The sequence below is a fragment of the Nycticebus coucang genome, chromosome 3 (assembly GCF_027406575.1).
Source record: "Nycticebus coucang isolate mNycCou1 chromosome 3, mNycCou1.pri, whole genome shotgun sequence".
Taxonomy (NCBI): Eukaryota; Metazoa; Chordata; class Mammalia; order Primates; family Lorisidae; genus Nycticebus; species Nycticebus coucang.
Genome location: NC_069782.1, coordinates 147306699 through 147319439, shown reverse-complemented (window position 1 = coordinate 147319439; position 12741 = coordinate 147306699). Strand labels below are relative to the sequence as shown.

Here is a 12741-nt window from a genome sequence, read left to right as displayed (position 1 = left end):
CCCTTTCCCAAATGCCTCGGACCCAGAGAGGGGCAGAGATTCCTTGACTAGTGTCCTCTGTCCCTCTCCTCAGCCGCCGCGCGCGGTGCTGCTGGACTGGCGGGAGCTGTCCGTGGTGCCGAACCCTTCCTTTGGGTAGGCCGGACCCACTGGCCGAGGAAGGCACCGCAGCCTAAGCAAAGGTCTCCGTGTGTTGGCGGGATGGTGGTGGCCCGAAGGCCCGCGACGAGCTCCAGGCTCTATATTTGAAATCCCTGACCGGATCTTCTAGACTCTGCCCACCGTAGCCGGTAGAGATCTCGCGCTTAAAGACGGCTCCGTTTCTCTCTCTCCTACTCCTGTTGATGCGTCTCAACTCCTCACTCCTTCTGTCTCCTCTTGATACTTCACCAGGTCGTCGCGACAGCCTGGCGCTGCACGCCTGTCCTCCGCCTCCTCCACTGCGCGCTCCCTGGGAGCCGGACTCTGCGGGCGCTGCCAGCTCCCGCGGAGAGATTCTTCCCCTCGCTACTCTGGCCCAGGTTTGCCAGCCCCTCCTCCCTGTTTTGGTTCCATCCTCCCCACGTTGCTCTGAGCACGGAGCCCGGCAGGGCGCTCCGCCCCCATTTTCCAAACAAGGGCGCGTGGAGTGGGGGGCAGGGCGGAGGGGAGGGGCTCCTAGTCCTTCTCAAAGGCTGCCCAGTCTGCTGGGAACCCTTGGATTCGTTCTGCTCCCGCAGAGAAGCGAGGAGCCTGGGCGGCCGTCGTGGGCGGAGGACCGCTGGGGGACAGAAGGATTGTGCCCTTTCCTTTCCCGGGAGCTTTCCCATCAGCCAAGCCCCACTCACAGGTAGGTCCGCGCTCCTGGGTCTGGCCTGTGTGGACTGCGTGGGCTGTAAATCGAGTAGGAGGTGTTTAAAAAAAAAAAACAGTGCATGTCTAACTAGGCTTAGGTTTATTTTACAGAGGTGGGGACTCAGCACTTTTTACTGCTTTTGCTGTTGTTCTGCGGCCAGTTTTTCCAATGGGAGGACTTGGGTAATGGGGGAGGAGCGTGGTTGGTGTAGGAAGATGGATGGAGAATGGGAAGTGATGGACTTTGATTATCTTTGGACAGGTGGTCATGGCCTCACTGCCCACTCGGGGCCCCAGGGTCCCTGACTTACTTTCTGGGCTGCCACCAGCGGTCACAACTCCCGCCAACCAGAGCGCAGAGGCGCTGGTGCCCAATGCGTCTGAGGCTGGCCCCGACGCCCAGGCCCTCACGCCCTTCCAGAGCCTGCAGCTGGTGCATCAGCTGAAGGGGCTGATTGTGCTGCTCTACAGCGTCGTGGTGGTCGTGGGGCTGGTGGGCAACTGCCTGCTGGTCCTGGTGATCGCACGGGTGCGCCGGCTGCACAACGTGACCAACTTCCTCATTGGCAACCTGGCGCTGTCCGACGTGCTCATGTGCGCAGCCTGCGTGCCGCTCACGCTGGCCTACGCCTTCGAGCCGCGCGGCTGGGTGTTCGGCGGCGCCCTGTGCCAACTGGTCTTCTTCCTGCAGCCGGTCACCGTCTACGTGTCGGTGTTCACGCTCACCACCATCGCCGTGGACCGCTACGTCGTGCTGGTGCACCCGCTGCGCCGGCGCATCTCGCTGCGCCTCGGCGCCTACGCGGTGCTGGCCATCTGGGCGCTGTCCGCGGTGCTGGCGCTGCCCGCCGCCGTGCACACCTACCACGTCGAGCTCAAGCCGCACGACGTGCGCCTCTGCGAGGAGTTCTGGGGCTCCCAGGAGCGCCAGCGCCAGCTCTACGCCTGGGGGCTGCTGCTCGTCACCTATCTGCTCCCGCTGCTGGTCATCCTCCTGTCGTACGTCCGGGTGTCGGTGAAGCTCCGGAACCGCGTGGTGCCCGGCTGCGTGACCCAGAGCCAGGCCGACTGGGACCGCGCGCGGCGCCGCCGCACCTTCTGCTTGCTGGTGGTGGTGGTGGTGGTGTTCGCCTTCTGTTGGCTGCCGCTGAACGTCTTCAACCTGCTGCGGGACCTCGACCCGCGCGCCATCGACCCCTACGCCTTTGGGCTGGTGCAGCTGCTCTGCCATTGGCTCGCCATGAGCTCTGCCTGCTATAACCCCTTCATCTATGCCTGGCTGCACGACAGCTTCCGCGAGGAGCTGCGCAAGCTATTGCTCGCTTGGCCACGAAAGATTGTGCCGCACGGCCAGACCATGACTGTCAGCGTGGTCATCTGATGCCTCTGGGCCGGGCCTTGGTGAGGGAGCTCCATGTCCACTCGCCACCCGAGGTTGGACTGGAGAGCTGACTCCCAGCCAGAGCTAAGCCAACACAGGGCGCAATTTCCAGCTCAGCCCACTTGTCCACCTGTGTGTTTGTAAAATGTTAAATGGGCTTTGGTTAGAGTCTCATTGTTTTCTTGGAGGCCAGGGAAAGGGAGAGGACTTATTATTTCTTCCTTAGGCCCTTGAAGGCCAAACAAAACTCTTTCTCCCGGTTCAGAAAAGTCTCTCTGAACTATGGTTATCTCTTTGTTTCCTCTCTCTTCTTGCTCAGCAGCAAGATGAAAGACCAGTGTGAGTGGGATGTAAAATGACTATGTTGAGCTTGGTATAGCTTTCTAGTTTGCATTTTTACGAGGATCCAGGTGAGGTGTAACACCTGATATTGCTTAGTCAATTGGAACTCTTGAATTTCTAGGATTTCTGGTAAATATGTATACAAATCTATATCTAGGATTTCAGTGTTTCCTGAATGAGACCTTTACACACCAAAAGAGTTTTAGTTTTGAAACTGCTTGAATTTATAGCACAAACACCTACAAGACACCTTTAGAAAGGTCTTGCTTCTGTTTTCTCTCCTCCTGATGCTCCAACTGCTATTTCAAAATGAGATGAATTAGTTAATGAAGAGACAGATATGTAGAAAGAGAGAAAGAAGAAAAGGTCCAATTAACTTAAGAGGATATATAACTGTTCATAAGGACAGACATCCTGTGTGTGCACATACCCAGTGTTTGCCACCAGACAGGCACTCAGATATTTGATTTTCTGAACACTCAATGTAAACCATGTGCCGTAGCCTACTCTGGCATTCCCTAATTGCTCAACTGCAACAGAGCAACAGCTGTCATCTGACTGCTCAGCACCTGCTCTGCAGTGGTACTTGGAATATGATCAACTCAGAATACAAGGACTGGGAGAATTTTACTTAAGGACAGAACAGAAAAATAAACTGCCATCCACAAGACATATAAAATAAACTGCCATCCGCAAGATGTATAGATCAAACACGAATTGCTTCCCGGGTTAAGGGAACAGGTGAAGACTGTTGGGCATGATGCCAGGCTGAGACTCATCATTTTAACCTCCTGAGAGTTCTGTAAATGAGAACAAGGGCATTAGGGTAAGGGTCTCCACACTGAGTGTTGGAACAGCAACTGGAGCAGTGAGGGCAGGGATCTTGGGAAATTATGCACAGTATCCAGCTTTCAGATCAGCCCCTTTGCCCATGGTGACTCAGTCACCATCTCTATGGTTGCACTACTCCCCACCTCACTACAAATAAGAATCACTGTTTCCCTTCATCCTGCTTCTCTTACTCTTGGACACAAACTCATTAAAGTGTGCCCTAAAAGGAAAGGAAAGGAGAGAGGAATGATACAGGGATGACAAGGGTTAAATCCTACTGCACTCATGTCAGCAGCCATGGAGGGGACATGAATGCGCATGGCTGGGCTAGTTAGTGGTAGGATTCTTTAGTAGAGACAGGCTTAGACTTTTAATGTGTGAAGAAGGGCTGAAAAAGCCTGGTTTGGAAGGAAGGAAAAAGTAGATGATAATGGGAGATGCAGGTTACCCCTGGCAATGGCACTAAATTGACTTTGAACTTCATCCATGGACTGGGGAACAAAGAGCCTGTGTGCTTATAATGCAGCCAACCCTGGCAGTGTATGTTACAGCATTATGCCCCCTGCCCCAAACAAGCTCATCTCCCAGGCACCCGAAGGACTGGCTTCTGTGCTCTCAGCAGCTCTATTAGTTGGGAGGCTCAAGGTCAGACAATTCTCATTTCCTTAGAGCATTTTTTTTGATGGGCACTTGTGGAGGGTGTAGGGAGTAGGGGAAGAGAGGGAGTAAGTAGGTTGGGAGGAATCTGATTCATTGTAGAATTTGTTGGAAGGTTAAAAATTACTGATTTTCAGTTCTGGGCGCTTCTATAATCACCTGGGGGAACTTAAGAAAAAAAATAAAAAAGGATGTCTAGGCCCTTCACCCAGAGAGTCTAATAGAGTTGAGATGGCCTGGGTATCAGCATTTTATAAAGTGCTTCAGGTGATTTTAATGTGCATCCAAGGTTAAGCACCTTAAGAATTATCCTTTTTCTAATGAAACTCAGAAACATCTGAATTAAGCATCACTTGTACCTGTCAAAGGTGTTAACAATTTGGAGTTGAATTTGACAGTGAGTTAATGTTGTACTTTAGTCTTCAGACAATACTTGATCAATCACAGAGACAAATCATTGTAATCAGAATATACAGGGATTATTTAACTTTCCTTATACATTTCCTAGGTATGAGGCACTGTATGACTTCAATCAGTTGAGAAGAAACACATCTAACTTTAGGTCAATTGTATCATAATGTTTTACACAACAAATTATTTTAAATTCTGGTTGTCAAAGTGTTTAAAAAGTAAAGTGTTCCCTGATTAGCCTGCTGTAGCAATTGCAAGAAAAAAGTATCCCCATTAATTACAAGAAAAGCTGTCACCAGTTTCTGTCATGCCAACCTTTAAAATTAAAGTTTTAAACATTTATGTGGACTTTATAAAAAGCGTAAAGAGGTTAGAGAATTAGGTTATGCTTATGAGCACCTTTAAAATTATGAAAATTGGCAATTAAGTAGCTATTAGTTAATTCTTACATCTGAATTAATTCTTACATCTTATTTGGGGCTACTTTATAAATCAAACTGATTTTTTAAAAAAATCAGTCAGAGGTGAGTATCAGAGAAACCCATGTGGAATTGTAGGTAGAAAATTTATTTAATTGTTCATTTTGGTTAATATTAAGTAGCTAAGATGTGTACCCAGACCTCTTCCTATAAGGATCCATACAGGCAGTCAGGCTTGGCACTGAGCCAGCCTGGTACTTGGCAGCTGCCTTTCCCAAGGCTGACAGGAGGTTCTGTAATCCTCTTTGCAAGCATTGTCACCAGGTCTCACTTTCGGCAGCCATTCAATAGATTTATCTCACTAAATTGGCAGAGAAGTGTTTCAATGTGTGTTGGCAACTGTCTCCTACCTGGAAGTACCAACTGTGAGAATGCTAAGGGAACAATGTTCTGACTGATGCAACCTTTCTGATTTTTTGTTCTTGTGAATTTTTAGTCTGCTCTTTTAGTAGGATAGCTAAGTTCCATGCTTATTTTTCCAGATAGGGTCATCAAACACCTCTGTCCCGTGGTTTGCATTCCTGAACATCTAGTAGTCTTTTAAAAGCAAAATTGACCTTGAGAAGATTAAAGGCAAGAATATGGCTAGATCTGGAAGTGAACACAAGACCCATCACTCACAGATGAGCGGTCAGGAGTGCCTTTGATTTTCAAGGCCGGTCCTTGAATGAGTTACCTCCTTACACTGATGTCTTTGCTAGGTGTGTAAGATGTATGTTCTGTTGAGTCTCCATGCAGAGCTCCTCTGGCTGTGGTGTGTACTGTTTGACCCATTGTGAGTGATCAATATATATTAAATCATTTGTACAGTCTTCAACTATGGGATTAATAAACCAAGGCAGTTACACACATCGAGTAACTATGTTAGAACCTCCATAGTTGATCACCTCCTCAAGTTGACCTAATTTTCACAGACCGGATATGTACCACATATACTTAATGGAAGTTCCTTTATGTCACCCACCTCAGTATGTTGGCCAGTTTCTTACAGCCCCTTGGGTGGTCAACTTACAGAAATTCTACTGTATACAATCTCAGGATAGACCAAGGCAAAGCAAAGATAAATCATGTCAAGGACAGCATGCTACTCAATCTAGATTTGTCAGTTCCAACTCATTTCAGAAATGAACTATTCATTTTGGGTCTTCTGTGACCCTCTGTGCTCCAATTTCACTAACACCAACATTTCAATCAATATATGGCATCAAGCTCTATGGTCCCCAAGACTGCACGTGCCTAAATCTGTAGGTCCATCAAAGTGAGAGCAGAGAATACTTAATTCCTAAACAATCACAAATCTGTATAATTATTTAAATGTTAGCATCTTATCACCCATTTCTCACATATCATTTGGGAATCCCTAAAAGCATCCAACACTTGGGTTTATAAATAAAATCAAGAAGATTCTAAAACATTGATGACAGTCATAAACAACATTTTCTGGTACATCTAAAATGCCATTTAAAAATGTATGTATACCTTTTCAGGGATCCATTTGTCCTGTAAAGTGAGATGTACTAGCATACAGATGTTAGAAATGTACAATATTTATTTGGATTGGATGAGGATCACAATTTGATTTGTTGAAAGACTGTATATTCTCAATCAGTCTTTGGAAGCAGAAAGCCTTATTTTGAAAACCGAGTGTATACCCTTCTCACAGGTTTTGTTTTTCTCTGCTTTTAACTCAATTCTTCCCATTTCCCATTCCATTATGCCCTTTTCTGCTACTTTTCCATATTATCTACAAAATACCTCTCCTGGAAGCCCCTCTGCCCCAGTGAAGGAGAGGTGGTGGGATTTGAGCATCCATCTTCTGGTCCTTATAAACTGAGTTATGCTGGAGAGAGGCCCTGGCTGGTTATGCTGCAGAAGGCAGGCTGCACCAAGCTCATTGTCTCCTACCCACGTGGGGTCTTGGAGCTCACACAATTAGGGTTTCACAGGCAAGCTGCAGGCTGAAGTAGATATAGGAGATTTTGCAGAATTTCCACAGGGCCCTTAAGTGGATACATCTCATAGAGAGCTCTCAAGAGGGTCTTAACAATGAAAGGTCAAATGTGTTTCATTTTGCTATTTGGTGCTGGAGTATAGAAAAAGCAAAGGACAAACAGTCTCTGCTTTTAAGTGCTCCCTGCTTCCCTCCTTCTCTCCCTCAGTTCTCATAAAATCCTCTTCTTGACTTGCTGATAACTAAATCCCCTAGTCCCTGAATGCATGTCCTCATCCTGAAAAGACATCCAGTGAGGAAGGGAAAGCCATTTCCCCCACCCGTCACTGCAGTGCAAAAATTCTTTTGATCTGGAAAAATAAAGATTCCTGGTTTGACCTCTAGGTTAGAAGCCAGGCGCTGGGCTTTTCTCCCTAGTGCAGAACATCACAATGACCCTTGGGTCTAGATTAGGTCAGCCTGGTCCTCTGCTCCCTTGTCTGCTCTGGGGCAGACAGATAAGGTGGCCTGGCCACTTCCTATGTGTCCACAAACCAGTGGTTCTCAACCTTCCTAATGCTGCGACCCTTGAATATAGTTTTCCTGCAACAAAAATAATTTTATGGTTGGGGGTCACCACAACATGAGGAACTGTATTAAAGGGTCGTGGCATTAGGAAGATTGAGAACCACTGCCATAACAGATACCTGTAAGGACACAGTCCTTCCCTGTGAGGGGCAAATGCTGGGGGCATATGACCTTATTAGTAGAAAGAAGAGGCAAGAGCAGTCACAGCAGGACAACAGCAATACTTTTTTTTCTTTTGTTTGAGACAGAGTCTTACCCTGTGGCATCATAGCTCACAGCCACCTCAAACCCTTGAATATGAGCAATCCTCTTGCCTCACCCTCCCCAGTACCTGGGGATATAGGCAGGCTAGGTCACTAGCCAGTCTATAGTCACTAAGCCTGGCTAGTTTTCTATTTTTAGTAGGGATGGGTCTTGCTCTTGCTCAGCTTGGTCTGGAAATCGTGAGCTTAAGCAATCTACTCGCCTCAGGTGCTGGGATTACAGAAGTGAGCCGCTGCGCCTGGCCAACTAGCACTTTTAAGGGCCTTCAATGGCCTTATCTGGTTTGTTTTTTAATTTTTTTGTTTTTTTCTCTTAATTTTTTTATTGAATAATATTCCTATTTCCTTCCAACCCTAGCTCCTTCATGCCCCAGACCCCTCCAGCACAATGCTCCATGCCATCATTCCAGAGCTTGGAGCATTCACACATCCACGTAACTTTCAGCTGCACCAAAGCGAGATAACCTGGCTTCAGCTCCAGACCTTCCACCTGCCCCGCAGGAATTGGGTTCCACCCAGTTTGCCCAGGGCCTCTCTGGTGGCAAAGGAGGCGTTCTGATTTCTAGCGGGGCCAGTCTTCCAGGCCTAGAGGGGCACTGCACGGAAGGAAACCCGGGAGGCCTGTGGGGGGTCTGTGTGCGGCCCCAGCACATCTAGCTGCTTCACCGGGGTTGTCACCCTCCGCAAGGATGAGCTGGCTCCCACCTCCTGGAGCGTCCTAGGTCGGCTGCTGGGTTGTAGCTCCAGGGGGGTTCCTGCTCCACCCCCCGTGGGCTGCCTCTGAGCATCTCGACATCTCCGAGGGAGTCTTGGGCAACCCTGTTTCCATCCACGTCCCAGCAGCGCCCGGCCCCTGCACAACGCGGCCCCGGTGCGTGCCGCTGACCGTGGCCTTTGTATGCGGTCTACTCGCGGCGCTGGCTGAGCGGCTGTTCAGGGGTCCTCACCGAGCTCCGCGGCTGTGCGCATAGGTGCTGGCGCGGACTGTCCCCGCGGAGGGGTGCTGTATGAGGCCAAGGCTGTATGAGGCCGAGCTCCCTCCCCCACACCGCTGGCGGTTCCCCAGGTGGCCCACCTCTGTCACTGACCTCATCCTGGGCGAAAGCGCCAGACCTATGCTAAGGGCTAAGGGCATGCCACAGTCTGCGACTTGTCCACCTCCCTGCCCCGGCCTGGCCACCGCGTGCTGCCGGGAGGAATCTCGGCGCCTGCTGCTGCCAGCCAGAGCGACGTGCTTCGTCTGCGGCCTCCGACTCTGATCTCTTGCGGGTCTTCGACCTGCTCCAGGGATTGGACGTGAGCCTCACCCCCTACGCTATACTAGTGTCCTAAACTGCTCTGCCCAGGGCGCTGCGGACACCAGTGCCACCCAGCCTCTGAGCTCCTCTGTCTCCGGCCCACAATCTTCCACTCGCCAAATCCCAGGGAGGCCGGGGCTGTATCTCAGTTCTCTCCCCTCCCCTCTTCTCCCTCCTCTGCCAGCTTTTTTGTCAGGTTCCAGTCCCTGCGGTCCCCGCTGTGCTTCCCGAGGCCCTGGCCTTGGTGGGCATTGAAGAGAATGCCGGGTACCTGGGCAGTGGGCCGGGAACTTCTCCTGCTCCAGACAGCTGTCAGCCCAGGCCGGGCAGGGAGGGCTCTCCTGAAGCACAGACTCTAAGGACGGCCCCTGGGGCTCTTCCCTGGGGCAGGTTCTCGCCTTCCTCAAGTGATCTACGTTCCTCCAGGCATCCCTCCATCTCTGTGGAACCAAGTGGCGGCTTCCAAGGAGAAAATCTGGAGCCCCAGTCTCCAGGTGTGTGGCTGCGTGGTGAGTGCCCACTCTCTGCCCAGCTTCTGGCGGTATGCTTCACCTGGGTGACTGGGTTGTTTCTCCTGCCTGGTCTCTTCATGTGATGGGGACTTCAGGAGTTTGCGTCCTTTCAACTCCCAGCTAAAGGAAGTGGCCAAGGTTGGTGGGCAAAGAGGGAAGGAGGCCAATTTGCAGGTCAAGCAGTGGTCAGGGCCCTCTGCAGGGCCCTCCCAGCAGCACATCTGGAGCAGCCAATTCCAGATGCTTTCCCTGGGTGGGCAACCTCCCTAACCAACAAGATGCTTGCAGGTGCACAGGTGCTGGGAACTGAGGCCTCTGCAGTCTGGTGAGCACACACTGCAAGTTCCTGTGGAAGAGGTGTGGTCAGCTGGTGGAGCCAAAGCAGCCCAGAGGGAGAGCAACACCACCTGTTGGTCCATGACCCAGGTAATTCACTGACCTACAGCTGGACATGTACATAGAGGGCCTCTAAGATTTATATTTTAAAAATTTACAAAAATCAACCGATATTTTATTTAAAAAGTAATAAGTAAACTTCCTGCCCACCTCCCTTGGAGGAGTGAACAGTTTGTGCTTCTTTCCACACCCTACCTGGGGCATGCGCAAACAGGTTCACGCGGTTTGTATTTTACCAGCATACACTGAACTGCACATCACTGTTCTGAAACTTGATTCCACCACTCTCCCCTTCCATGCTGTATCACAGTCACTTCAGCTGGAGAGGAATCCCTGTCCCATGGATGGTGGTGGTTGAAAGAGGCAAACCAGAGGCTCAGTAGGTCTCCTAAAGCCCAGCGGGAAATACAGAGCAGTGCGAGTCTATTGGAATCACAGCTTCTAGAAAGCTGTCCCTCTGTCCCTGTTGGTCCTCCTAGAGGCCAACAGAGTCTGGGTGATGCTCCCTTCCAGGCCCTGCCCAGCACCCAGCCATGGCTGGTGCAGCCATCCCTGCTGGTCCCCAGCAGACAGCAGCTGGAGTTTATGGTCAGATGTTGCCAACCCAGGGTAGGTTTTTTCGAGGAGTTGAGGGTGGGATTTCCGAGGAGAGGGTTCCTCTTCTGGCCATAAATCTACTAGGGCACAGGTAGAGTCACAAATTCTTCACCTATGTGACCACAGGCAAGGGTTTCACCAAGGTCTGAACATTACCGAGGAGGGTTTGTTAACAAAAGGATGGTTACGAAGGTGAGGGTGAGGTGCAGACAAGTACGAGGGATGCTACGGTAACCAGCAGCTAGTAGTAGAGGAGAAGCTGTCACCACCCCTCAATCTGGAGTCAGCAGCAGAGGGAGGAGTTGCTGAAACTCTGAAGGGCAGAGTCATTCCAAGAAGACCACCTGTGAAGGTGCAGAGGCTTAGGTGGAGGTGCAGAGGCAGCTAAATTCTATATTTGGCTGTAGTCTGTCACTTTGGGATAGCCTCAGATGTCTCCAGAGAAAGGCAGCAGTGGAAAAAGTAAGTTCACAAGAAGCTAGAGTACTCCCAAATGTGCCTAAGTATCAGAACAGTGAACAGAAGAAGTGCCACGTAAATTCAGTGGAGGGGCTATCCATGCATGACCTCCGTGACATGGATGAAAACTTATGGATGACATTAGGGCCAGGTTTTTAAGGATGCCTGGGACTGTAAATATTGAAGGGGTAGTTGCAGGAGAGCATGCTGTGGGTGAGTAAGGCCAGAAGAAAAGGTAGGAAAGGGTGATACCCACTGGACAGAATGCAGGCTGTGCTTGTGAGAGAGAGTAGTGACAGGCTGGCTGATGCTACAATCAGGAAGATTAATCATACCAAGTAAGGCTGGACATGGTGACTCATGCCTGTAATCTTTGTACTGTGGGAGGCCTAGGCAAGGGGAATGCTTGAGGCCAGGAGCTCAAGACCAGCTTCTGCAACAAAGTGAGACCCCATGTCTACAAAAAAAAAAAAAAAAGAAAAGAAAAAAAAAGAAAGAAAGAAAAGGAAGGAAGAAATAGAGGGGCATGGTGGCATACACCTGTATCCCAGCTACTTGGGAGGATGAGGCAGAAGGATTGCTGGAGCCTAGGAATTTGAAGCTGCAGTGAGAGGTGATGGAGTCCAGCATGGATGACAGATGAGACCCTGTCTTTAAAATAATAATAATAATACCAGTTAAATTTTTTGAATTTCTACTGTATGTTAAGTATGGTGCTAAGTACCAGCATTTATTTCTCAACATAATAAAAAGTAGGCACTCTTATTATTCTCATTTTATAGATAGGAAAACATTTAGGGAAGTGAAATAAAGTGTGACAAATGGTCAGTAGTGGAGCTGGGGTTTGGACTCCAAAGCCTGCACCCCTAACTATTACGCTATTCAATCTAAGGAGTCTGGCCCTTTTGGGTAGGCAGTAGGGAGCCATCGAAGGCTTAGAATGAGTGGGAAATAGAGGATTGACTTGTTGAGAATTTCTAGAACCTAACTCTGGCAACAGGGAAAGTGCAGAATGGGTTGACAGGAAGCAGAGAATGAGTTAGAGAATCCTTACCATGGTCCAGGAGAGAGAGAATAAGGATCAGAACTGGAGCAGTTAAAGTGAGAATGGAGAAGAAAAAAATTAGCACCAGATACCTGAACATCTAAACCGGTTAAAGTTTTTCCATTTACATTAAGAAGAGAAAGCAGCATGTGGCAGGAATGCTTTCTGATGAAATACACAACTAACCATAAGGCATAAATCCCAAGGACCTTTATTATCTTACTAAAAAAGGAGTCTGGAGGTGGGTGGTTCTCATGTTGGTCCAGTAGCTTAATGATATCATTGAGGACTTAGGATTTTTCTGTCCTTTGCCTCCATCCATCCTTTACTGATTCACCTTTAGCTCTAGGCTGTTACCTCATGTCTTCAAAATGGCTGCTGAAACTCTAGATATGCACCCACATCCATGGCAGAAGGAGCAGGAAGGAGAGGCACTGGCAGCCCTCCCCTGATGCAGAAAAGCAGAGGTCTTCTCAGAAGCCCCTTTTAGCCTCATTGGCCAGAGTCAGGTGACATACCTCTAAAATGCAAGGGAGACCGGGAAAGAAACCCTTCTGTATTTATAATGCCCTTGGGTTATCTAGTCCACAGTGATTACCCCAAGTCCACTGGCAGAATCTTCTTCAGGTCTTGTTTCATATTCAAGGGAGAAATGAAATGGAGCAAACACATGCACTGGGTTCTGGCAAGTAGCAAATTGCAGCGTGGGGAGCTGGGG

The 12741-nt window shown here is 49.4% G+C and overlaps 1 protein-coding gene across 1 annotated transcript; it reads left to right on the top strand.

The window, feature by feature from the left end:
- The first annotated feature begins 787 nt into the window (after nucleotides 1–787).
- PRLHR (prolactin releasing hormone receptor) lies at nucleotides 788–2393 on the top strand. Its single transcript, XM_053585357.1, has 2 exons — nucleotides 788–829; nucleotides 1097–2393. Exon 2 carries the CDS (start codon nucleotides 1103–1105, stop codon nucleotides 2213–2215), a length of 1113 nt encoding a protein of 370 aa, XP_053441332.1. The 5' UTR covers nucleotides 788–829; nucleotides 1097–1102; the 3' UTR covers nucleotides 2216–2393.
- Nucleotides 2394–12741: the final 10348 nt, after the last annotated feature.